Genomic DNA, 26394 nt, shown 5'->3' with positions numbered 1-26394 from the left:
GCTGACACGACCTGCTCACGCCACTCACCCACCTACCAGCACAGAACTTCCAGCTCAGACGAAGCATCTACGACGGGACAGAGGCGATCACAATAATCAGTTATGGTGTACCCATCGCCATAAACGCCGCCATATTAAAGAGACATGATGGAAGCTCCATGGAAGGCCTGCTTGGGCTGATAAACATATATGCAAAAGTAACAGACTGAGAGCAAGCAACATCCTGAACAACAAACTAGGGTGTTACTAACAATATCCGTATCCGATATCTGTTATCAATTTATTGCGTGACATCTATGGTAAGGGACTGAATTGGGACAGAAAGGCAGATATATATCATGGAGCATTGCCATTCTGGCAAGGGCTGAGACAGGTTTTTCCTAGAGTGCAAGGTTTTTTCCGGCCAAGTTAGGTGACGGGACGACATTCCAATATTGGAAAGAAGCATGGTCACCACGGGGCAACCTTAGTGAGATATTCCCTCAACTGTATGCACTTGACCAAGATCAAAATGCCAACTGCTGGGAGGGCGCGTGGAACCCAATCATACATGGGGCCTTATCCGACCAGCAAGTGTTTGAGTTCATAGATATGCAACAATCCCTTCTTCAGCTACGACCAGAAGATGGAGAACGAGACAGTTGGGCATGGACAAATGGCCCCTTCTCGGTCCAGAAGGCTTATATGATGATCCGCGAGGGGCAAGAGGAAGGCATGGCATTAGCCAGCGCATGCAGGTTCATATGGCGCCAAAAAGTCACATTGAAGGTGAGGTTTTTTGGGTGGTTGCTAGCAAGAAAAAGATTAATGACAGGAGTCCTTCGCAAAAGGTTATACCCAGATACTTCGTCGCAATGCGTGCAGTGTTTGAATGGGGTAGAAGATTGCAACCATCTTTTCTTTGAATGCTCCTTTGCTCGGACGGTTTGGGCCAGCCAGCTACTCTTAAGGATGAAGGTGACATCTGAACAAGCTTTTTGGGATTCGGCGCATAATTATGAGGGAAGAGGAAACAAGGAAGGGGGCCGAACACTAGCTGTGTTGAGGGCCATTTAGTTGCATAGAAACGAGGTGTTGTTCAGAGGAAGAAGGGCTTCTACCGATGGAGCTATACATGAAGCAGAAGGACTTAAGGCAGCATGGTCCCCGCGAGCGACGGGAGGTTTTGAAGATGACTGAAAGGCGGGTAAAGGGCCTGTAAGGTCCTGATGGGAGGTTCACCGATTCGTTGGGTGTTCATCCCTTGTTATAGTTCAAAAAAAAAAAAAGATATTCGTTATCGGATATCACGATATCTATTATCTGGAAAAGTCCAAAACGTGTCTGATAACGAAAACGGATATCGACAACGGATAACGGTTTAGAGTAGAAAAAAGATAACGATAACAGATACCATTAAGCAGATAACAATATCGGATACTGATATCGTTAAGGTAGATAACGATATCGATTGGAAAATGATAAATTTTTCGACAACCGATGACGTTAAGCCTCTCTCTCTCTCTCCCTCTTTCTCTCTCTCTCGCGTTATCTCTCCCTCTCTCTCAGTTTGTCTGTCTCTCTCTCTCTCTCTCACTCTCACTCACTCTCTCTCTCTCTCACTCACTCTCTCTCTCTCACTCTCTCTCTCTCTCTCACTCTCTTTCTCACTCACTCTCTCTCTCTCACACACTCTCACTCATTCTCTATCTTTCTCTCTCTCACTCCCTCTCTCACTCACTCTCTCTCTCTCACTTTCTCTCTCTCTCACACTCTCACTCATTCTCTCTCTCTCTCTCTCACTCCCTCTCTCACTCACTCTCTCTCTCTCTCACTTTCTCTCTCTCTCACACTCTCACTCATTCTCTCCCTCTCTCTCACTCCCTCACTCTCTCTCACTCTCTCTCTCTCTCCCTTTCTCTCCCTCCCTCCCTCCCTCCCGCTCGTCTGTCTGTCTAACTGTCGCTCGTTCTCCCGATCTCTTTCTCTTTCGCGATAGAGAGATATATACTCTGATTCGATATGCTGATACTAGTATTCTATAATAACAAATATTAATATGTTATAAAAGTAATATTATTCGATATTCAATATCTGTTCACGATATTGGATATCGAAACAGAAGAATCTCCAAAATTGAGAAATGCTCCCGGATAGCGGGTACGATAACTGGTAACGTACGAAAAAATTCCGTTATCCATTATCGTTATAGGATAACAGATAACGGATATCGAATATGAAATTATAGATAACGAACGAAAACGAGACAAAACAACTTCCGATGTCGTTATCCGACATCCAGTTTCGTATTCGTTATCTGGTCGGTAGCACCCTACAACAAACTGAGCAGGCTGCCTTACGATCAGAAACATGTCAACTTCAGAACTAACTCAAGGCCACTGAGATTGTGGTACGACTCTACCGCGTACGTATCAGAGGTCAAAGCGCCGCAGGTCAACTCAGTAAGAGGTAGTCCCATACAAAGGCTATAAATAAAGCGCCAAAGAGGGGAAGGAGGCATCTTGAAAAGTTAGTTACACGATCGGGCTGGAAAGCGGGAGAGTCCCGGATCCAGAGGGAGGGAAATCGCCGATTCCCTTATTTTCTTTTCTGTTCTGTTCTACATTGTTCTTCCGTGAATGTTTCTACTCTTCTACACCTCTTGAATTCTGGATTCGTGATATTGGACGCGTAAATCTGGGAGTTTGCACTTGCAATCTGCCTGGAGGCAGGGTATTCTGATCTTCCCGATCGCGGAAGTATATCAGATTGTTGGCTCTACTTCACTCGCACACTCAAGCAAGCACCACTGTTTTTCAATTAAAGTCCCTCCTTTCCAAAATATGCTTCCTGGATTCTGGATTGAGGGACAACTGACCATATGAGCCCTTTGAAACCAGTTATCAAAAATTATGAAATATACCACAAAAATAAGACGGTTCAAATTGCTGATGGTACCCTTCTTACTGTGGCTGGTGGGGTTAGTATCGAACTAGAACCTCTTGGCACTCTTACTAATGTGTTACATCCCTAACTAATGTGTCGATCTTATCTCGGTTCAAAGATTAGCCCAACTTTCCTCATATAAGCTAATCTTTGACGGGGTGAATGCCTCTCTTTGTGACACGGTTCTGGGACTGAAGCATGGGCTAGCTAGGATACAGGATGGCTTGTACTACATCTGTTCTCCTCAACCAGGCAAGTCCAGTATTGCGTCGATGGCAGGGTAGGTTCTTACGTCTAGGACCCCATCGGCTAAAGAAGACCAAGTCTGGCTTCTTCATCAGCAGCTTGGACATCCCCCTTTTCAGTTGTTAATAAATTATTTTCCTGATGTTTGCCAGGGCCTATGTATGGATATTTTTGTCAGCCCAGTGTATCACTTGACAAAACATAAACGAACCACCTATCCTTTATCTGATTCAAAAGTCTGCCACTTATGTTTTTCAACTACTCCACTGTGATGTATGAGGCCCAGCTCCATTTAATGATTTACATGGTTTCTACTGGTTCCAAATACTTACAAATGATGTCAGTTGATTTACATGGATTCACTTGATGAAGCATAAATCAGATGTTCCCACCATTGTTGGAGAATTCACTGCTATGATCAAACACTAGTATGGTATCTTGATTAAACGATTTTGCTCTGATAATGGCAGGGAATTTCTCAACTCGTACCATACAGGTTTCTGTAACTCACATGGCCTTATATCTTTAAAACGTCATGCCCACATACCACTCAACAGAATGGTGTACCTGAACGAAGACTAGGACATTTTGGAAAGACACACACAACATCATAACAAGAAGTTTATTTGCTTCCACCCACTGTATACATCATGTCAGAAACAACCATTTCTACTCCTTTATTATATTTCCTCTCATAATTTTTTCATCTTTCCTTTTTTTTTACCCTTGTCTTTATTTCTTTTTTGCGCCTCATTTCTTTGTACATTAATGAAACCAATGAGAGTCGGGCCCACTTGTAACCCTCTAAAGTACGGGGAGACTGCTCACATTCTATTTTGGATTTTTCTAGTTTATTGTTTGACCCCTCATCCCTCTAACCATAACATACTGCTAGGGTCGCTGTTGCTGGAGTCTCACATGGTATCAGAGCTCCCTGGGCGTTCAATCGTTTGCCCAACATTGGATCCAGCAGGTGGTGACCTACAACTTGGCAACTCTTGGAGCGAGAAGCACTGACAACCAAGTTAGAGAAAGTACCTTTGGAGGAAACGACAAACCAGGACCACAGGAAACTCAAGGGTGCGGCAAACATAGAGGAAATCCCAAGCCTTACAAGTCCAAAGTTGGATGGAGAAGAATGGGGTATAGCAAGTCAGGTAATTTTTCCAGCCATTCCCAACGTTGTGAAGTTTAATCAGTTCAATCTGCTGGATTGGAGCCAGAATGTCGAATTGATCCTTGAAAGTAAAGGATTAGTTCATCATCTCAAGGAGGAGGTAGATCCACATAGTCCAAAATATAGATCCTGGAAATAGGATGCTGGTTTACATGCGCAATTGCTAGGCAGCATGGTGGGAGACCAGTTCAGAAAGTATCTTTACTTGAAAACAGCCACGAGGATCTGGGACCACCTACATAGGAACAATGTGAAGAAAAGTCATGCCTGGAGAATCTTTGAGCTTCTGACTATAGCTTATTACTCTCCCATAATTTGACCAACCTGTTCGGAGAAGACAACTGAGAAAAGTGAAAAGGAATCTGTGTGTGAATGCCAAACCTCCATAAATGGGATCTCTCCGGCTGCAAATAGTCTTGTTCTTTGTCACATGGTTGGACATTTTGGTCAGCTTCCCATACCATAGTAGGCTTCAGATCCTTGTGGCAGTGATGCTCCAAAGCAAATTGATTTGTATTCATGTTGTTGGAATATCATCTCAGTCATTTTGAGGTTGCCATGGCTATTCAGTCGATCTGTGACGTAATATCAATTTCACTGGATGGGTGGTGCCGGCATGGCATTGGATGCTTGTGGAAATATCAGCAAATGGCTAGTGGAAACCATATTTTGGGAGGGAGCCACTCTTGGCATTATTTTTCTCCTCAGAACACCAATTGACTATTTGGGCATTTGAGTGATCAACTTTTCAAATTGAGCACAGAATTCAGCTACATAACCTGCCGGTCAGATCTCAAGAAAAGCTTCACATAAACTGTAAGAAAAAATACTGTATCTGCCTGCAAAATGGTCCTTCAAATATTGCTAATTTGTACAACCGCCTTCTTTCTCTGAATAATAAACCAATCTCACTCGAATTCTTCTAGGAATAACAACACCAATGCAATTTCTCATGGTTGGGCATTGGACGTAACCAAAAAAATTGTTAAGCACCTTTAGTCCATCCATCTGCATTTTTATCCTGGATTAAAGGGTAAATTTCCTCTTTTACAATGGGAATTTTTTTCTAACCTTATTTCAAGCAGCTCTTCTTCCCACAGATCATGTCGAGGTTGTACGTTAGGTACAGTCAATGGAGTCGGTGAATTTGACTTTCTCAACTTGTTTAGCTCAAGAGTGATGGTCACTATTTGCTCCATAAGATACTCCATTATGCTTGTGGTTCTTTGTTGAAATTCCAAGAAGAGCTGATGTCCTTTTTATCTTGTTCCATTTCCTTGGATAGCCAAGAATCGATCTGCTCTGATACATCTGATATGGATGTCCTCCGCCAGCCAGGAAAACCGACAGCTTAGAAAAATGGATCAAAGCCTTGAGATCAGATTATATCCAGACAGCCCAGAATCAAGAACGATAGTCACCAAGACAATTGGAAAGTGAGAGATATAGATTGAGATACACATCCGATGTGGATGAGACCAGATTGGTGTTGTTGTCCTGGGGATCCCACTGCATAAGTGTCTCCCACCGCCCTAATCAGAGTATCTCTGCTCCCTCCTGGATATTCCTGCCAAACTCAAGAATAAAAAAAGGTGTCATTAAGGCAGCCTTCCTCTATTTATAGACTCAGCCATGATACCATCTACTATTATTAAGGGCCTGCATGTGCCACCTTCTATCCCAGTTATATCTAAATGAACAAAGGCCTCAAGAAATCTCAGCAACACTTTCTCCACTCTAATCTTGGTAACCATATCCTACACAACCCATCATAGGGGGAAGTGCTGCAATATAAAGGTTTGCCTTGATGTTTGTCTTTTTCAGTTTTACTTTGAAAATGCTCATAATTTTATTCATACCCTCAACCCCTGGATTAGTTCTATTGGTCATAACAGGCCCTCTTCAGCCCCATCTAATGCAATTGAAAGGACATCTCAATCCTTCATGTAAAAATAAATGAATCAATCTTCCGTTTTTACTCTTCCATGCTATTGTTATTCTCTTTCTTTCCTAAAACTTCTTTGCAGGAAGAGGGCCATTGCTTCAACAAGAGCAGGTGAACCCGAGTTCTACAATGACAATGTGTCTAATTGGGCCAGAGAGTCATCTGAGAAGGAGATGTCCAAATGGCCTTATAACATATGACCCGCATAATGTTACAGGGAATCATAAGATACTATTAGAGGATAGTAAGAAATACATCACAGGGTGACCAAATTATTTCTATGAGGAAATGGAATGAAAAATTTTCCCATGCATTTAATAACATACTGCCAGAGCATATCACGTGGCATACAGCATGTGATATGCCCAACTAGCCGTTACTGTTGAAGAAGATAAAATAGATAGAACTTTGTTACTTAGAAAAGAAGGGATACATGCCCTTATATAGGGCTGAGAGAGAAAGAGTATTAGAGATTTATCAATGTGGGATTAAGAGAGGGAACCCTTAGTGGGCTAAGGTCTAGTGGACCTAATAGGCCACACCACCTATTTCCCAACAGTTACAAGGCTTACCTGTATATATTGACCTAGGATTAATGGAAAAATCTACCCTTTTTTGGCTCTTCTTTTTGTCTATCCCTTCTCCGTCCTTCGTCAAGGATGTTCTACTGCCTCTCTCACTCCACGATCTTGGCATGGTATCAAAGCTTTACTGAGCACAAACGGACATCCGACAACTTACAGTCGGAAGGAGCTGAAGCTGAATCTCTGGATGGAGATGAGAGTATCCCCGACAACTTACAGTTGGATGAAGCTCCTCTCTGAGTCTTTCTCCGGCAACTTACCGTTGGACGAAGCTCGGTCAGAGACGAAGCTGATTGCGATCTCATTGGCGACCTAATTTGGGATTTGGACGACGATGCGACACGTTGACGATACGAGTTGATGACGACGAGACACATTGACGACTACAAGTTGACGATGACGAGTGGACATTGACGACTATGAGTGGATGACGACGAGTGGAAATTGACGACTAGTTGACCAACAACGACGATGACACCCTAACCTGTGTTTCTTCTTCTGGGCTGGGTTGGACGATGACACCCTTCGACTTTCTGCTCATCAACAAGAATAATCAGGTGTGACGTTCCAATCTCCAGCTTAATCTGTTGTTACTATTTCTGCTCATCTCAGTCATAGCACTTGAACTATATGGCCAAAGGCGAAGCCAAATATGAAATGAATGCTGGTCCTAGTGGGGACAGCTTCATCTAGGAGAGAGATGGTACACCCATCTCCCGGTTACTGCGCACCGTAACCTATTTATGAGACACAATTTATATCAATGGACGAAGTACATTAAAGTTATATTCAGACCTTGTGGGCAACTCTATCATCTAACAGAGATCTCACAGGCAGAATCTGATAAATCTTATTAGAAATGGCATTGCGAGGAAGATGTTTTACTTACCTGGATGTTAGACTCTGTGTCTCCTGATCTGAGTCAACATTACACTTTGACACAGTCAAACATGTATGGGATCATGTGCAGAAACACTACTCAATGCAGGAAGATGAAACGCTCAATGCGACTTATGCAAGAAAATCGGACTGCTTTAGCCTATGATAATGAACTTCAGACATTATGGAAAGAAATAGATTTTTATCGGCCCCCTACTAGCAACTCAGTACATCATGGCTATATCCTCCGAGATCGGATTTATCGTTATCTCAAGGGTTCTACGACCGTAGTTTGAATCTATCTGTGCACAATTATTCAACCGAGAAAATAAGCTGAATTTTAAATATACGGTGATTCAAGTGTGCAAAGAAGAAAGTTAACTCGGGGATAACCAGGCGTTTGCTGAGAGTATTGCATGTGCTGTCCAATCATCTCGCACAGGATCCAAGACACATCAGAGAAAACAATCACAGTCTGGACCTAGTAATCAAGGTGGATGTCAGCCCGAACCCCCTCGAGGAGATGACAAGGATCATCTGTGGTGCAGTCATTGTGGTCGTTCACGCCACACAATGGAGAAGTGTTGGAAAATGCAGTCATTGTGGTCGCCCTGCCTGTGCAACAAACCAAGTGAGCAAAAGCCATAACGTTATCTCGGCAAGTGACGGACTCAAAGTGACTGAACCAAAGGAGACTAGATCTCTCGAACAAAACTTTAATCTTAGTAGGGAGGAACTCCTTCAACTCACGAATCTCTTGAAGTCTACAAATGACATTTTTGGATTGACGTCCCTTACTCAGGTAACTCTTTATGCTATTCTCTAGCCAGAGCATTGTCTAATCGGTCTGATGTATGGATCCATGACTTGGGAGCCACTGATCACATGACTCCCTCTCGAGCTTTTTTTTTATACTTGCCAGCGGAGTAGACCTAACACTGGAGATCAACAACAACACCTCCATGGTTCTAGTTCTACGTCAAATGAATCAGCCATTGGCCTTGACACACCTAAGTCAATTCGGGAAGGTACCCAACTCTGTCATACCACACCATTTCAGTTAAGTTACCTTCTGACCCTCTTTCAAAAAAAAAAGTTACCTTCTGACCTATCAGAATGTTACACCAACTCATAAGACGTTTCTGATGGACCTCCAACAAGTGACTATTCCCAAGTCTCATTCTGATGCTTTGGCTCATCCCCAGTGATGTAAACCTATGGATGCCAAGATGGAGACTCTTCATGCAAATAACACTTGGGAACTCACTTCCTTACCAGCAGGGAAACGAGCTATAGGCTTCCGATGGGTGTACACAATAAAGTACAAAGCCAGTGGTACACTTGAACGGTACAAAGCAAGGCTGGTTGCTCAAGGATATGCCCAACAGTATGGAATTGATTACAAGGAAAACTTTGCTTCTGCAGCCAAAATGAACACTAAGCGTATTATAGTGTTATGACTGGCAATTGACTCAATATGATGTAAAAAATGCATTTCTGCATGGTGACCTACAGGAGGAAGTGTACATGAAACCACCTCCAGGATATGATCAACCCTCTGGACAAGTTTGTCGTCTTCACAAGGCTCTCTATGGTCTGAAATAATCTTCCCGTGCCTGGTTTGCCAATTTTACCAAGGCTATGACTGATCTCAGCTATAGTCAATGTGATGGTAATCATATCCTATTCTACTGCCATAGTCTCTCTGGCAAGATCGTTCTCCTTATTGTATACGTAGATAACATTATTATTCCAGTGGTATTGCAACTTTAAGTCAACATCTTAAAGCGAATTTTGAAATAAAAAATTTAGGACCTCTTACTTCTAAGGCATTGAGGTAGCCTATACTCCGTATGGTATCATTTTGTCCCAACAAAAATATATTTATAATTTCCTCAATGAGACCGACCATCTGCAGTGTAGACCTTTATCAACTCCTATGGAGGTAAATCTAAAGCTTACTTATGAAGCTGCCGAACCTGACACTCATATTCTTCTTATCAAAGACTTGTGGGCAAACTTATATATTTAGCTCATACTGGACCGGATATCTCCTACACTGTTAATGTACTTGGTCAATTTATGACATGCCCTAAAATATCTCATTTGCAGGCTGCTCATAGAGTACTATGTTATATCAAGGGCACCATTGGGCTTGGACTGACTTTCCAGCGACGTAAGCCACCACTTCTTGAAGTATACACTGACGCTGATTTTGCTGGCTTGCAGGTTATCGGAAATCTACTACTGGATATTGCTCTTTTCCATGTGGTAACCTTGTTACTTTGCGAAGCAAGAAGCAAGAAGCAAAAAGTCATCTATCTTTCCAGTACGGAAGCAGAATTTCGTGCTCTCGTTAAGGGCATATGTGAGATACTTTGGATTCGGAATCTCCTTCAAGAATTGAATTTGTCCCTTGACCAACCAGCTACAATATTCCGTGACAACAAGTCTGCAAATAGTCTGACCCATGATCCTGTCAAACATGAACGAACCAGGCATATGGAGCTACATTGACACTTCATCAAACAGCATCTGGATCAGCAGACATTTACGATCAATTATCTGCCTACAGAGCACCAATGGGCGGATCTGTTGACTAAAGGCTTGTGATGGCGCACGCCATCAAGGATCATTGACGACGCTGTCTGCGCCGCCCACCACCGTCATCGAAGACCAGGTGAAGATGCTCATTATCGCCTTTTGATTTTCGTTGTTTCTTAGTCGTTAGTGTTTCTTCGTATTCCTCGTTCTGTTTTCGTCGTACTGCGACGAATCCCGTCTATGCCCGTTTTCATCGTCATGGGAAGGGACCTCTAGTCCTTTTGACGTAGGACGACTACGGGGAAGGCGAGGAAGGGCAGGACGACAGGATAAACGGACTAAGGGTAGGATGGATGTGTGAGGGATAAAACAGTCCACAGAAATTCACGGCCGGATTCGGATTTAAAACCAATGAAAATCTGGTGGTGCAGCTCCGACCTTTTCGAGGGCGGGAGTACTGTCTTCCCCCACCGCGACGATGTCTAAGCACCGAAATCAATACCCGAATTCGTGTTGCGAGGAAACTCTCAAGAATGAGGGAGGATGAGTAGAAGATCCAAACCAAATCTAAATCTGACGGCGGTAGAAACTTCTCGAGAAGACACTGAACGGAGAACACGTCGACACCAAAGAGTTCAGGAGTACCTCGGCACCGTAGTGCGTGAAGAGGTCGCGGGCAATTCTGATCATGACGAAGCTGGGCGAATCCAGGCGTTGAGCGACCCACTGGACGAGGACGAGGCTGGACGTTCCGGGCGTTGAACGGCCCTGGTTGAGTGCAGTTGTCGTGGGCGCAGAGTCAAGCGTGGGCGAACACCCGCGCGCGTGAAGCGTGCAAAGGGTGCGCGGAGCGCACGGAGCGCGCGGAGCAGCGCGCGCGGAGCGTCGGCGCGCGCGCGGAGAGCGCGGAGTGTGGCGGAGCGCACCCGACGCCGCGGCTCGCGCCAGACGGCGCCCGGGCAGGGGCCTCCTGAGCGCGGCCTTGGGCGGCCTGGGCGGCCTGGGCAGGGCTGCCTGGGCGGCCTGGTCGGGGCTGCCTGGGCGGTCTTGGCGGGGCTGCCTGGGCGGCCTGGTCGGGGCTGCCTGGGTGGCCAAGGCGCGGGCGGACAAGAGAGAGAAAGAGAGAGAGAATAGAGATGTGTGGCCGACGCCGCGAGGCGGCGCTGGCGGCGGCGACGGCGGCGACGGCGGCGGCGACGGCGGCGACGGCGGCGACGGCGGCGACGACGGCTAGGGTTAAGAAGGATAGGGGAGGCTGGGCAGTCCTCCAAGAAGAGTTAACAAAACTCAATTCTTGAATTAATGACTGCCTAAGAGTTTCTTGAAAACAATGGCCTTTATATAGGCCTTGGAGGAAAGAGAAATTGACGAGAAAGTAAAGACGAGAAAATAAAGACGTGCGCCGTGTCACGCCAAAGGGCAGTTGTGGATCTGCCTTTGGCGTCGTGTCATGACGCGCGTAGAGGCGTGCGCGGGTGGAGACGTGCAAGTTGGCGGTTGTGGCGTGTCGGCTTTAGGGTTGACTCCGGTTGACCGTGGTGGGTTGACTCCGTTTGACTTCGGTTGACTCCCGATGAGATGTTGGCATCCTCGCCATCACCTTTCCCCCTTTTCTTTTTAAGTTTTAAATTTCCCCGTTCTATTGTGTAATGGGGAGGCCAATATATAAGGGTCCCCTAATGGACCCAAGCCCCTTTATTTTGTTTTGTTGACCCACTAAAGGGGCCCATTTGACCTCTTCCCCCTTTATAAGGGAAGAGAAGGGGCACCCTAATTCTTTAGACCAGGAATTTCATCACGCAGTTGTTTATCGTATTCTTGGGCTCACCTTAAAGAAGACAAGAAGGAGACAAGGAGGAATTAAGTCGAACCGGAAGAAATCGCAGCCTGTTGCCAGGGGCAACAGCGGAAGAGAAAGAGACCCGCCAGGGTTGAGGAATTCCTCCCCGCGGGTTCCGTGGCGTCACTGCTAGCCTCAAAGAACCCCTCATTCCCGTACGGGCGGCGTGCAGCGGCCGCACCGATCGTGGTCGCAGGGAAGAGCAACTGACCAAGACAGTTGCTCCGACCGTGCACGACGGGTCGCTCCAACCGCATAGAGGACGCTCCGACCATCCCACACCCCGCGGGGTTTGAGAGGCCACCGCCGCCGATACTTGCGAGCCCTACAGATTGATTCCGTTGCTCCGACGAGGTTTGAGAGGCCACCGCCGCCGGCACTCGGCAACCCCATCCAAGCTCAGAGCTCAGCGCCTCCCTCGAGTCGGAGCCTGCACCTATGACACATAGGATGCATCTTTCATCACGTCGTAGTTACATCTACCCATTAGGGATTATCCGTCAGACGACGACACCGTCGATGTTCGATACCACTATCTTATCTCGGTACCGAGCCATCATACTCAGTGCTGACCAGACGACGACCTAGACGACGTCCGCCATCAGCTTGACTAAGTTGCAGCATGATTATTTGCATCCAAGCTGGGCATAAATAATATTCATTCTCCAGATTGTGGGGAGGCGTTGGAGCGTATCACGTGACATACAGCACGTGATACGCCCAACTAGCAGTTACAAGGCCTACCTGTATATATTGACCTAGGATTAATGAAAAAATCTATCCTTTTTTGGCTTTTCTTCTTGTCGCCCTAAGGGCTTCTCTCTTCTTGCCCTTCTCTATCCTTCGTCCAGGATCTTCTACTACCTCTCTCGCTCCACAATCTTGGTACATACCATATTTGGTGAAAACAACTTGAAAATTTTAAAAAATAAGATGATAAATCACAGGGCATTGAATCAAGTTACCTTTTCATTATTCAGCTGGTATAAAAGAAGATGAAGAACTCGATAGTCAAAAGATTTGAGATGCATCGCTCTCATTACATCTTCAAGCAAAATCTACATAAAGTTTTGTCATTCAGTTCAATTGAATTCCTCCTTGAATACCACAAACCAATTAAATTAAAGAAAACTAAGAAAATACTTAACCAGACATCTCTTCCTGAGAAGAAAATGATAATTTGACAGAAAATTGATAGCAGTAGTCCCAATTTTAGTGGCAGAATATGGGGAATGACAAGCAGAATGAGAAAGAGAAAATTATAAATACAAAGAATGACTATCTTATGTCGTCACAATGAAGTCGAAAATTTTTTCGTAAAAAGCCCTCAATGAGCTTACTCTTTCCTGCAGCCCATTTACTTAATTTGGCCATTACATTATGGGATTCTAGGTCTTCTAGCATTTGGCATTGAGCTGACATATCAGAACATTTTATAACAACTTCCTCATAATTGTCAGAACCCCAGATCTCAGATATCTTTCTAGAATACTCTTAAGGCCGCCAGCCAACACCTGTCCATCAGATATTGTCAGAGGCGGAGACAAGATCTTCTGTGCAGTTTACAAAAGTTGAAAATTCCTTCTTTCCGCATTTCAAGAACATCCCCAATAATTGTCAATTAGACATGGCCAGACAAAGGTCACCTTTATTATTACCCATAAATGAGAAAAAGTTTGCAACATATCCCTGTGAATGGTGAACAAACCATATTAGTATTATATGAGCAGTAAAGACATGACTAACCAAACTGGTACTCTTCCCACCCTTTACTCCTTACGAAACCAGTAAGAAAGAAAACTCTCTACATCATGTAAGGGAGTTCCAATGTGGTGACCCCTCCCTTGAAGGCTACTTCATTACGGTACAGCCACAATGCCCAACAGATCGCGAGGGGACTGCCCTACACCAAGCATCCCCCACAGCCTACTCTCCCCATCAATCCCCAGCATGCATTGTTGGCTTTTGTCCTCTACGATGAGCTTCTGTGAGCTCCAAATCGCCTGGGCCAACAGACATGGGAGGAACAGATGAAAGCAATTCTCCTCGCCTTGTGTGCACAAGGGACACTTTGCAGATGCATCCAGGTACATGTGCTTCCATATTTCTCACGTCAAGAAGTAACCATCCAAACATCTTCACTTTTGAGGGAACCCTATAATTCCACAAGTGCCTGCACAAAATAGTGATTAACCCCTCTTCTAGTGTACTCGCTCTTAGCTTATTGTACACTTTTCTAAACTGAAAAAGATGACCCTCTCCATCCCAGCCATCATGCATCTGATAGTACTCTGTCACAGGATTAACAAAGAACAATCGTATCCTTGTCTCAAGTACTTCGTCAATGCCCATAAGATCGAGCAATGGCTCAGCGTTCAAGGAAGAGGCCGAGAGAGAATAAGACGATGATGAAAAGAGAAAGAAGATATGAGGGAAATAGAAAGATCATCGCTACTGGAAGGTATGAAAAGCCGCCATCGTTGCAGAGAAGATCATCTGCGTACATTGAGAGAGGTGAGGAATGGCCCAGAGAAAGGGGGAAGGACAATAGAGAAGAAGGTTTTCAGTCACGACTTGTTGCCTGCCTTCTCGGTCATTTTCCACCCCTCAAGGCAGAGCATCCTGTGGGCTTGTGATACAGACCTGGATCTAGGCTCGTATCAGAAGGGGGGGTAGAGAACGAGATAAGGTAGAAATTCCCGGGGTAGAGAGGTGAAACGGGAAGGATCGGAGAGGAGGCCGAGCAGAGGGGGTAGGGATTGGCCGAGGATGAGCCGCCTGGAGATGCGGTGAAGCAGAGACGATCACGAGGACGGGGATCATGGAGGAAGACGGAGCATGGATATAGAAGAGACGAGAGGGAAGGGAAAACCAACTATCTCTTTAACCCCAAACATTCAGTCCACCCTCCTCAAAGGAGGGCTGTGCTATTTAAAGGAAACATAGAGGGAAAGGAAATATAGCAACATGACGATAATGCCAACAACGCATCTGGGGAAACCTATCAGCTTATAGGCTGCTTCTGCTTCGTGGGCTGCCGGAGTTCGTAAACACAGACCTTAAGAGTATAGTCACCATCCAATGTCCCCCTGGCGTTTTTGTAGAAGAAAAAGATGTAAGCAATCTAAACACTCCAGTCCATAGTTTCCCTGCTGAAATCAGTTCAGCATGTCCATATCTTCTGCTTTGGTCATGTCCAAAAACTTGCTGAAGAAAAATACAGGGAATCTGTCAAGACCCGGAGCTGCTCCTCCATTGAGTCCCTTGAGGGCTTCTTTCACTTCTTCCACGTTGAAGGGTCTCAATGAAGTGACCTGCGGCTCCTGAGTCACCCTGGTGGCTCCTCGGCCACTCCATTATCATGGACTTGTGTTCCACGTTGAAGGGTCTCAATGAAGTGACCTGCGGCTCCTGAGTCACCCTGGTGGCTCCTTGGCCACTCCATTATCATGGACTTGTGTTCCCTGCCTGGAGAAGCCACTAAAATAGTTCCCAGCAACCCCCCTACAGCCCTTGACCCCACGAACTCTTAGCTCCCCCCTTGCACCTGCAGAATTTGATTTGATCTTCTCCTTCAATTCCTCGTGAGGTGCAAAAAATTGGGGGTCGAAGTGCTCAGTTTATAGCCAATCTTGTGTCTGTCAATTGCACCTGGCGAAATGACCACAATTCCTTCACTTCTTCCTTGAAACTCTGTTTCTTCAACCAAGATCTATCCATTTTACAATAAGTAACCCGACCTGGTCCCCCTTGTGTATGCCACACAATTGGGAATGGCCTGTCAAACGCCTAGGGAGTGAGCTCACATCAGCCATTGGATATCTTTTTAACAACTCAACCGAATATAGGAACCGGTCCAATTGAGACTGTGTTTGGCCCTTTATTGCTCCACCATATGTAAAACACAGTCCCTAGGGTCCATTTCCTGCTGCACTGCATATGAAATAAATGACCAGAATTCTAGCAAAACCGGATCTCAGGCCCCAGCTCCATTAGGGGGGTCTCATATCTGTATTTGACATTGAAGTCACTCTCAAACAGAAGGGGAAGCCCCAGGAAGGCGGCTACCATGCCATCTAGCTCACCCCAATGTAGAGCTCTTAAAGCAGGTAAAATGGTGCTGTAAACTGGTATGACCACCTATTCGAGGCCATCATGGCGCCGGTTCAGCTTCAGAGCAGCGATGTAATGCCTTGTCCATGCATCTTCTTTAGAGAATTCCGTGTTATTCAATGCAACCACCAAACCTTTCATATGCACCACTTCATTCGCTGCCAAACAACCTTCTAGAAGTCACGTCCCACCTTATTCCACTCCCTTATCTCACAGCTTTCCAGCGTGGTCTCTTCCCACAACCCCATGCCACCTCCCATCCTGGAGCCCGTGTATATACCAGGATACGCACTTCATTTAATACCCAATTGCCACTGCAAAGAAGCATACGCTTTCGTTGTTTTTTTTCCACCCCTCCCAGCTGCCTTTGCTTCCACTGTCCTAAGTTGACCACCCTTGGTGGCCTTTATCCATGCCCTTCCTTCTCCCTTGTCCCATTTTCTCCCTTGTCCCATGGTAGCAGTTCTCCCCGGTTGTATACCACTCCTTTGGATCTTCTGCTATCTCCTGTTGTGAGTCTCCTCAATAGCTGGGATGCCCCGATGCCTCGGCGCGTATTGCCGCCCTCACTTCTGATCTCTGGGAGTGAAGATGTCACAGTCACTGTCACCATTTGGCCTTTTTTTGTGACAGCTTGGTGCTGCGCTCCGCTATCGGCATCGTCATCTGTGTGCTCCCCTTTTTTGGTGAATGTGGGCAAGCGCTCTATGCAGTCACAAAACAAATGCTAAATAGATAAACCAAAGGTTCTATGAGCTTGATCAAATAGTTAGATGGAGGCCATCATAGCTCTTTAGGAAGTTTCACAAGCAACAAATAAAATACATCATTCATTTAGTGTATCATTTTCCTAATAAAGACAAACAAGTATCAAGTATAAAACAACCTCTTCTGCTTGATCAATTAACCCATAAGGCCATTCTAGACAAATAACACAGGTAAGAAAGTGAAATAACTTATTCCCAATATACATCTCCACTTTCCCAATCTAAGTCAGTCCATCGATGTTGCCCTTCCAGAAAGTACTTAGAAGCCATTAAACGATCTGAACCATGAAGTGTTCTTGAAAAAAAATGTGAACATTGATAGTTGAATGGGACATGTGGAGTGCCAGTCATTGCCTTTACCCTCTCCTTGATTAAACTCGGACTTGTTGCAATCAAGTTATTATGGTAAAATCGCCTGGCAACAAGAGCGCACAATTTTTTTAAGGGGTGCAACAAGACGACTTCCCAGGAGGTCACCCATCCTAATACTGCTCTCGCCCAAGCACGCTTAACTTCGGAGTTCTGATGGGATCCGGTGCATTAGTGGCAAAGGCGATGGGTAAGAAGTAGGGGGGAGTCCCCTTTTTGGCACAGCCTACGTCAAATCATCCCTCACATCCGTGAGTTATTTGACCCCACACTGGGAGATGGGGAAGGCTTTCGGTTCTGGCATGATAACTGGTCAAAACAAGGTCCCTTGAAGTTGAAGTTTCCCAGACTATTTGCTCTAGCAAGGAACCCAACTGCCACACTCAGCGAATGTTGGGACGGGACTTGGGTTCCAACCCTCTCAGAGACATTATCAGACCTCCGGTTTGAGGAGTTGTTGGGAATGCAGGAGATCCTCCTACCTCTCAGCCCATCAGCAGATTATCGAGACGGATGGGTATGGCAGGGGCCACCTTTCTCGGTGAAGGATGCATACTTGAAGATTCGAGGGGTGGCGAGAGATGACCCAGAAGTCAGTCAGGCATGTCACATAATGCTGAGACTAAAGATTCCTCTTAAAGTGAGAATTTTTGGCTGGTCATTGAGGAGACGGAAAATTGTCACACGGGTCTATCGGAGGTGGTGGGCACCAGCGGAGCCCGTTGACTGCCCCTTGTGCGCTAGGGGCGAGGAAGACTGCTCACACCTTTTCTTCACAAGTCACCTCGCTCAAGGAGTATGGGCCTCACAGCAGATTTCAGGGGTGAATATTTCCTCAGGATGACAATTTTTGGGCATCAGTCACGACGGGTGGATACTGAAGAAGAATGGAGTTGGGGAGAATTCTCACAGTACTGTGGGTGGTATGGTTGCACCGAAACGAAGTGTTCAAGAGAGGAAAGGCATCAGTCGAGAGTGTCATATTTGACGTTGAGGCGCTAGTATCTTTTTGGGGGGTAGAGGGATAAAAGCAGGCCGTGCAGTCATATCTGTAAATGATGTGTACATGACTTTGTTTTTTTAATAGCATCAGGTGGGCCACCGGTTCAGGGTGGTCTGCCCTATTTTCTTCACAAAAAAAAAAAACAAGAGCACACAACTTTTTGCTCATTACTTCCGCCAAGATCTAACCTCTGATTCCGCTGTAGATTGGCTCAATACTCAATGCTTCTTTCTGTGCCATCTGATCATATTGGGCCAAAATATGAGCAGAATCCAGAGCTAGTGGATCAACTTTACATTTGTGTAAAGATGGGAAAATTGGTTCTCCAGAAAAGGCCACTTACCGGTAGAAAACATATAAATTACTAATCAGTTTGATCTCAAAATCAGTAGCCAATTATTACGTTTAGAAGCCATGTCGTCTCTGTCAGGAATGAGAAATATTCTGTCATCCACAAAAACGAGGGGCATTGAAATGTCCTTTGCCATAAGTTGTAAAATTAGATAGTGATTCTCAATTATTTGAAGATAACCAAGGATCATAATAGTCAGGCATTCAGGCCATGCACAAGAAGGATGCTTGTTTGTTGGTTTCAACAGCTTGGGGGAATGTCTATATGAATCTGCTACTTCAAAGGTCCTTGTAAGAATGTCTTTTTAATACCTAACTGATGATGTAGGCAGCGACATCAATTTCACTGGAAACATCAACTTTTGGATTCTGCTGATCCAGCAGGAATTACAGAAGTACCGAGCCAACAATAGTATTGCTAAATAATTTTTTTCGCCAAATACCAGCCTTAGGCAGAGGTTTATCCATTCAGCTTCCTTCCAAGGTGCTTCTCCTTATCCCTGCCACACCAGGTCCTTCACTCATCCAGCAGATCCTAAATCAGTGATTTACTTATCACCCTTCCTTTGTAGGACTGCTTATCAGCTTATAATCTGATACATTCCTGGATGTATGCTCGTATCAAGGAAGGAGGATAGACGAGAAGGAGAAGTTCCCAGGGTACAAATGAGAAATGGAAATGCTCTGAGGAGGGTTGAACAGACAAAGTAGGGATCGACTGGGGATGAGACGGCTGAAGATGTGGTGAGGTAGAGATGATAACAAGGGACAGGGATCTCAAAGGAAGAGAGAGGACTTAGACAAAGAGAGGAGAGACAAGTGACCTTACTTCATTATTCATGGCTGCCCTCCTAAGGGGAAGGCATTCCTATTTAAAGGAAATACACAATGACCAAATGGCTAGAATGTCTTTGTGGGCTGACATGATGAGACTACCCCTAGATAGGTTTGAGGATTGTATCGGCTGATTCTTCTTATATGATCTAAAGATCTGATGATCATTTCACAGTTAGCCTTTACGTAAGCCTATTTATCTCATCAGCTTCTCTGTATAAGCCTGAAAGTCACATCACCTGCCTCACCATCCACCAGTTACAAAAAAACTATGAGGCAACAAGTACAATACCATCGACAAAATATATTAAGAATGATAAAATCAATATACTAAAAAGGATCTGAAATAAGATGTATCACCTCAGATTTTGCAGCTAAACTAAGACAAAGCTTCCTTTCCAGATACCAATATTCAAGTCCCAGTCTCAACTCTGCTTCAATCCTAACCCATGGAAACAAGTAGCTAATTGAAAAATATATCTATGATAGATAAGATTGAAGTATCTCATGGAAGAAAGAGTGAAAATCACATTTTTCAAGAACATCTTGTGGAAAAAAGGACTAACCTTTCTGTTAGCAGGCCAAGTCCTTGCAGTAACAAAAGCAGCGGGTTGAAAGAAATCAATTTCTCTTCTGAATGAGGTTGGGTCTTACTCCAAATCTGTATGAAAGTAAATTATCAAATGAAAATTTGTGCAAAGGTTTTTCATCCCTATTCTTCGATATTGTTAGAACTTATACTCCCCAAACAACACTCTTGTGCTGTCTCTGGAGCCTCCTCTACCATATCTAGGGTTTAGAAATGGAAAAAGACATAAATGTTTACTCATTGTAGCTGGTGTAAATACCAGTCGGTATATTTAAGCAGCCTAGGCCCATTTGTAATAAGTTACTCATTCTCTCGTATGACACAATAAATGACTTAACGGTAAAGTCTTTCACATGGGTCCACTTATAGTTGATGGCCCGCATACATATAAAAATGAAGCAAAAATATGGACGTCTGGCTGACACCTGTCCTCAAGCTTGGTATGAAAATCTATTATGCCTAGTTTGGACACCAGCCGCTGGAACTGAGGCCCAGGAAGGCTTTTCCGAACACATCATCTGAACCCAGACCCTCATGCACCACCAAACCCTTAACACCGAGCACCGCCATGGACCGTCTCCTCAACTGCCACTGTGAATTCCCGTTTGCTACCACTCTGCCTCGAGACGTTGGTGTAAGTGTCAAAGTGAGGACTCAGCCTAGGATGCCGCGGTGACTCATCACTACCACCACCCAGCTCACTTTGACCTCGAAGTTCTCCGCTGTGGCAGTCGCCCTCTGTCCATGTTCCTCCTTATGTCTCTTGCTGGAATGTACGCAGACTCCGGGATGAGGGTGTATTTAAGTTCACTCAAGTTTTGGTTATCGACTGGCCAATCTATCTCCCAAAATATTGCTTTTAATTTTCATGTAAAGGTCATCACAGTCCAATCCCCTTGTTTGGCTTGTGCAGCTTGGACCATCAGATCGTAACATCTCCAATCATTCCGCTGCTTTGCACAGTTTTTCATGCTCTCATACCTTTTAGTGCTCACATTATCAACGTACAGAATATTGTCTGCCATATAGCTGGCCATAATTCCTAGAAGCTATTGATGAATCAAAGATTCTTCAGACTTTCAGGTCTTCTAATGGGGATGCCCAGGCTCGACTGGGTCCTCAGTAAGATGATCTGAGAGAAATCTTGCTTCCAGTGATGGCTCCACATGCTTACTCCACAAAGACCCATTTCTCCCATCAAACTTCATGGGCATGTCAGGTAGAACAATAGTCACCATCTCTTTTCGAGCTATAGTGGCAGGTGAGTCTTCTCGTGTCTCCATCGTGGACTCCGAGCACCCCCCTTCACACTGTGCAAGAGACGTGCTGGAAGAGAAAGAATGGAGGAGAAAGAATAAAGAACAGTGAAGGGGCTCACAGAAGCTGGGAGGCAGCGTGTCACACCACTCTACTCAATCTGCTCCTGCTCTGGAACCATGATGGAGCTTCATATGTAGCTCTCCATCGTGTCTCATATGCCTCCTCTGGGCTGAGGCGTAGAAATGAAAATCGATATACATTTTTACTCATTTGTCGCTGATTTGAATGCCAGCTGGTACAGTTAAGTGGGCAGGGCCCATCTGTCATTAGTTACTTATTCTCTCACATGAGAGAATAAGTGACTCACTGATACGATGCAATTATATCAAGATAGAGTAAATGAATTTTCCCAAATCTGTAGTTCTTCAATTCAATCGTCAATGTGGATCGATACAGATGTTCGTAGATCAGCACTCCTCTCTTTCGACGATGCTCCTCCGGATCGTGATGATCCTGGCGAATGGCGCCTTCGCGATCCTCAGCTGGTAGCTTGCTCCCCAAGCTCCCCGGGCAGCCCGACGAGTCGAGCTCCTCCCTCCGATCAGCAGGACGGGAACTCCCTCCTTTTGGCTCGGCCTCTCGGCTGTAACCGCCAAGTCGACTTTCAAGAAAATACCGAATAGTCTTCATGCCTGGATCGCCCTCTTATTTATAGGGAGCTAGTCCTCCCACTTTATTTGGTCCACCTTGGGTCAAACGCCTCTAGTCAACTAGGCGCCGACCTGCCTTATGTTTACTTCTTCTGATGTATTTCTTGGCATAGAACCTATCACTCACCCTTCTATAGATGAAAGATGAAACAAAAATAAGGACAGCTGGCTAACAGATATAACTAAGATATTGTCATATGAAGCCAATTACCGTTTCATTAGAGCAGTTATTGGCACCACTAGATTCTTCTGGGCGGTTTGCATTCTCCACAGATGAGCATAAAATATTCTCGTTGACAATGTCCAGCTTATGGAAATAATATCAAGCACATGTGAGTTAAATAACAACCAATAATAGAAACTGTACATTTTAAAGATCTGTCTCATTGTCACCTGGTAGATGTAACTCTCTGTAAAGAAAAGAACTGGTAGAAACTTGAAAATTTGATTAGGATTATTGGAATCCATTCCATGAAACATAAAATAAGACCTGCACTGTATTTTAATGAAATAGGTCACTCGTCAGAAATTCATCATTACTGACGCAACTGTAATCTCTGTGAAAAATCTGTTTCATTAGACAACAACTAAGGAAATAGCTTAAACTAATGTTTCTACAAGCGCTATTATTAATATTCTGATAAGAAAAAGAAACAGACACCAACATATGTGGGTTCAACCAAGGAATTTGTTCATGAGAATAGAGGATACATGAAAATAAACAGGTCAACCACAGAATAAAATGATGGCGACCCATTTAGAACACCACTTTGTTGTTTGGCGCTTGTAAATCTCCACTCCTCTGTCATTCATTTTATTACTCCACCCCAAAGAGCAAAGGCGTTCATTTTATTCCTCTTCTCACTCTCTGCCCTCTCTAATGACTCTTGCAGCATTTTGTCTTCTGTCCCCACCTGGATATCACAAGGTATCAGAGTCATCAGCTAATCCTAGCTGCATCCTGAAAATATTTTCTTTCAGTTAACTATTCATGGCAGATGATGATGCCCTTGGATAGCTGATATGAGCCAAAGCCCATCATCCATTTGGTTGATGCAACACAACATCACAGCTATCTAACAATTGCAAGAAAGTCAAAAACATCGGATTAGTTGGACACACCTTCTGTTAGAGTAGCAGAACTTTCTCTCTGTCATGCTAATTGACAGATTTGCTTTTTCTCAGACCTGTCAAATGTCCATTTGTCTATTGTATGAAAGAGACATCCCTGTTTAGGCCCATACAACTCCATTTGAGTTTCCTTTTATTGTATCCTGTAAAACAACGGGCAACATACCTCTAGACAGATCTGCTTCTTGTCAGACCTGTCAGATTTCCAGCTGTCTATTGTGTGAAAGGGCCATCCCTGTTTAAGTCCTATACTGCTCTTTTTGAGTTTCTTTGTATTGCAGCCAGTAAAAAGACGTGCAGAGTACCTCTAGACAGATTCATTCTATTAGAGTTCTCCTTCCATGTAAAATAAGTGGCCAAGAAGCAGCTTCTGTGGATTCAGAAAGTCTTTTTTTAAGCAAAGCCAGGAATTTTGGTTTCAAGGCTAAGCATTACAATTATTATTCATTGAAGCTACACTAAGAGGATCAGCATAAGATCAGTCATTCCTTTTTGTTAATCAATATGTCAAGGGGTGAACAAATTCATACAGCTGATAATTCTTCTTTCGAGATATCACATGCATCTAAATGATCCTACACGTTCCCAACTACCCCTCGCCGGGCATTCCTGACCGCAACCCTCCCCCTCATCCCCCGAGACATTCCATACCCCCCACAACCCCACCAATCATTCCCGACCACTGCTGTCCCCCCCCAACCCCAGAGGACATTCCTAATAAAAGGCAGCATGAGCCAGACGGCAAGCTCAACTGAGCCAGAGGAGCCTGATGGTCCACGTGAGCCCAGAGGAGCCCGTGTCTAAGGCGACAATCTCGATGGTGAGCGCTCCATCGTCTCTATGACATGCTACCTGTCTGTCGCTTTGAGGTGGCCCCCATTAACGTTAGGCCGCCTTATGGACAATGTTCCACCTGGCAGCCCCAAGACCCTGGAGCATAGAGACTCCTCATCTGACAAGAATCCACAGCTGATGAAAACTGATTTGGCATGGTTGATGTGAAGTCCCAAGCAATCTGCAAAGAGGTATGGAAGGTCGAGAGATTCTTGGATACCTCCACCGATCCCTCCAGAAAGAAGGCTCTGTCATCTGCATATTGAAATACAGGGATACCTCCTAGAAAGCTAGGGGTCTTAAACCTTTGAATAGCTCCAGCTGATCATTATTAAAATAAAGAAAGAGCCTGAAATCCCACCCAAAATTCAAGTTTGACAATGGGACTCTACTGTACAAGGGCAGGTTCATAATATCATCAAACTCTGCCTTAACGGAGAAGATGTTAACAGATTATCATGATTTGGTTGTGGGGGATTATACAGGGTATTAACAAACATATAAAAGAGTATTCCAAGATTTAAACTGGCAAAACATGAAGGAAGATGTCAAGCGGAATGTGGACAGATGTCATGCTTGCCATTCTCACAAAGTATCAACATAAACTCAAGCCGGACTTCTTCAACCCTTACCCATTCCAGAACGCATTTGCGAAAAAGAATTCAATGGATTTTATTGAGGGGTTCCCACTGTTACACAGCTTCAACTGCATGATGGTGGTTGTGGATAGATTAACCATTATCATTTTTAATCATTGAAGCATCCATTTGAGTTCAAGAAAGTGGTAGTGTGGCTACAAGGCATTACAACCTCAATAGTCTCAGAACAAGGTAATATATTTCCCCACCTGCTCTGGGAAGATTTATGCTCAAGGTGACATTCTCGAATCGTCCTCAAAGGGATGGTCTAACAGAAGTGGCCAAAGGTGTCTGAAAGAGTGTTTAAAAATTTTCACTTTTAGACAGAAAATGTAATCCAAATGGTCACACCGGGATGAATACTCATATGACACCATGTATCATTCTCCTCTGAAGACAACTCTGTTTATTGTGACTTATGAACGGGATCTGCCCCAGGTGTACATTATACGACAGAATCCTCCATAATTGAGTCAATGGACAGTCTGCTGAGAAAGAGAGATCAAATGCTAATCATTTTGAATCAGAAATTGTCACAACATAATCAATTATGAAGACCAAAGAAGACACATAGACAAGATCTGTGAGTCCCTGAAGGAGATAAGGTTTATCTGAGACTCGGACCATCCTATGAAGTGAGTGAGTGAGAAGCTAGCCCTTAACTTTTTTGGACCTTATACAGTAAAGAAGAAGCTGGATATCACTGTCTATAAACCAGATCATCCAGCCAACTCCAGATTGCGCCGAGTCCTTCATGTCTCATAGCAAAAGGAGGCTTTGGGAGCGAATAAGCAAGCTCAACCTATTCTCCTCAGTTATCAGAACAGTTAGAGTGACTGATGATGCCAGAGAAAGTGCTGAATGCTTGAGAAAAAGTTGGTGGATGTGCAAGTATGCATTTGATGGAAAGGCCTACCAATTGCAGATTCTTCCTATGAGCCCTTATCCACCATCAGACGTCAATTTCCAGAGTTCCACCCTTGATACAAGGTGGTAGTGGAAGGGGGGGGGGGGGTTGGGTGGGGGTGGTGTTGCTATGATACTAACAACCACTTTCCGAAAGAAAAGACTGAAAAATAGAAAGAAGCAGGCGCCAGAAATTTTAGATGGGGGTAATGAACAGCTGCATGCGAAAGCACATGATAATTGAAGAAATACCTAACTATCTGACTACAAATATTTAAGAGGGGGGAGAAGAAGACCATCAACAGGAAGGCGGCTGTTTCTTGGGCGGGGGAGTCTATGAGTGGCCGCTGCATTCAAAGTGAATCTTTGTGGATGGCCTGTGATAGGGAGGAGATGCTAATGTATTGATAGTATCAGATCTAGTGTGTTATTGCAGGAACAAAGTGATTATGCCAGTCGGTGAGTACTTTCCCACAACGCTAAGATTTGGGTGGTTACCGTTTTGTCGGGTGACCACCTTAAATCATCTTTCAAAAACAAATATCAAATCGCTCAAGATCCAATGAAACATGACAGCACCAAGCATGTGGCTCATCACTTCATTAAGAAAACTGTTGAAACAGACAGCTCTACACCAAATATTTTCCTTCATCTTAACAGCATTGTGATGTTTTCGGGAAAGGCTTGTCAGCTCCAACATGCTAAGTGTTGTGAGGCAAGCAGGGATTGGACAATATACATTCTCCAGC

The 26394-nt window shown here is 44.5% G+C and overlaps 1 protein-coding gene across 1 annotated transcript in view; it reads right to left on the bottom strand.

Moving 5' to 3' along the window:
* Positions 1–26394, bottom strand: part of LOC144710374 (ATP synthase subunit B) — a 48068-nt gene that overhangs the window by 9915 nt on the left and 11759 nt on the right. Inside the window, exons 5-9 of the mRNA XM_078584115.1 lie at positions 22530–22631; positions 22348–22443; positions 20144–20238; positions 19938–20019; positions 13106–13198 (exon numbers count right to left, since the gene is read on the bottom strand). Of these exons, the coding sequence (XP_078440241.1) occupies positions 13106–13198; positions 19938–20019; positions 20144–20238; positions 22348–22443; positions 22530–22631 (468 nt within the window). The remainder of the gene's footprint in view (positions 1–13105; positions 13199–19937; positions 20020–20143; positions 20239–22347; positions 22444–22529; positions 22632–26394) is intronic.

The sequence above is a fragment of the Wolffia australiana genome, chromosome 12 (assembly GCF_029677425.1).
Source record: "Wolffia australiana isolate 7733 chromosome 12, ASM2967742v1".
Taxonomy (NCBI): domain Eukaryota; kingdom Viridiplantae; phylum Streptophyta; class Magnoliopsida; order Alismatales; family Araceae; genus Wolffia; species Wolffia australiana.
This window is presented reverse-complemented; position numbering and strand designations above follow the sequence as displayed.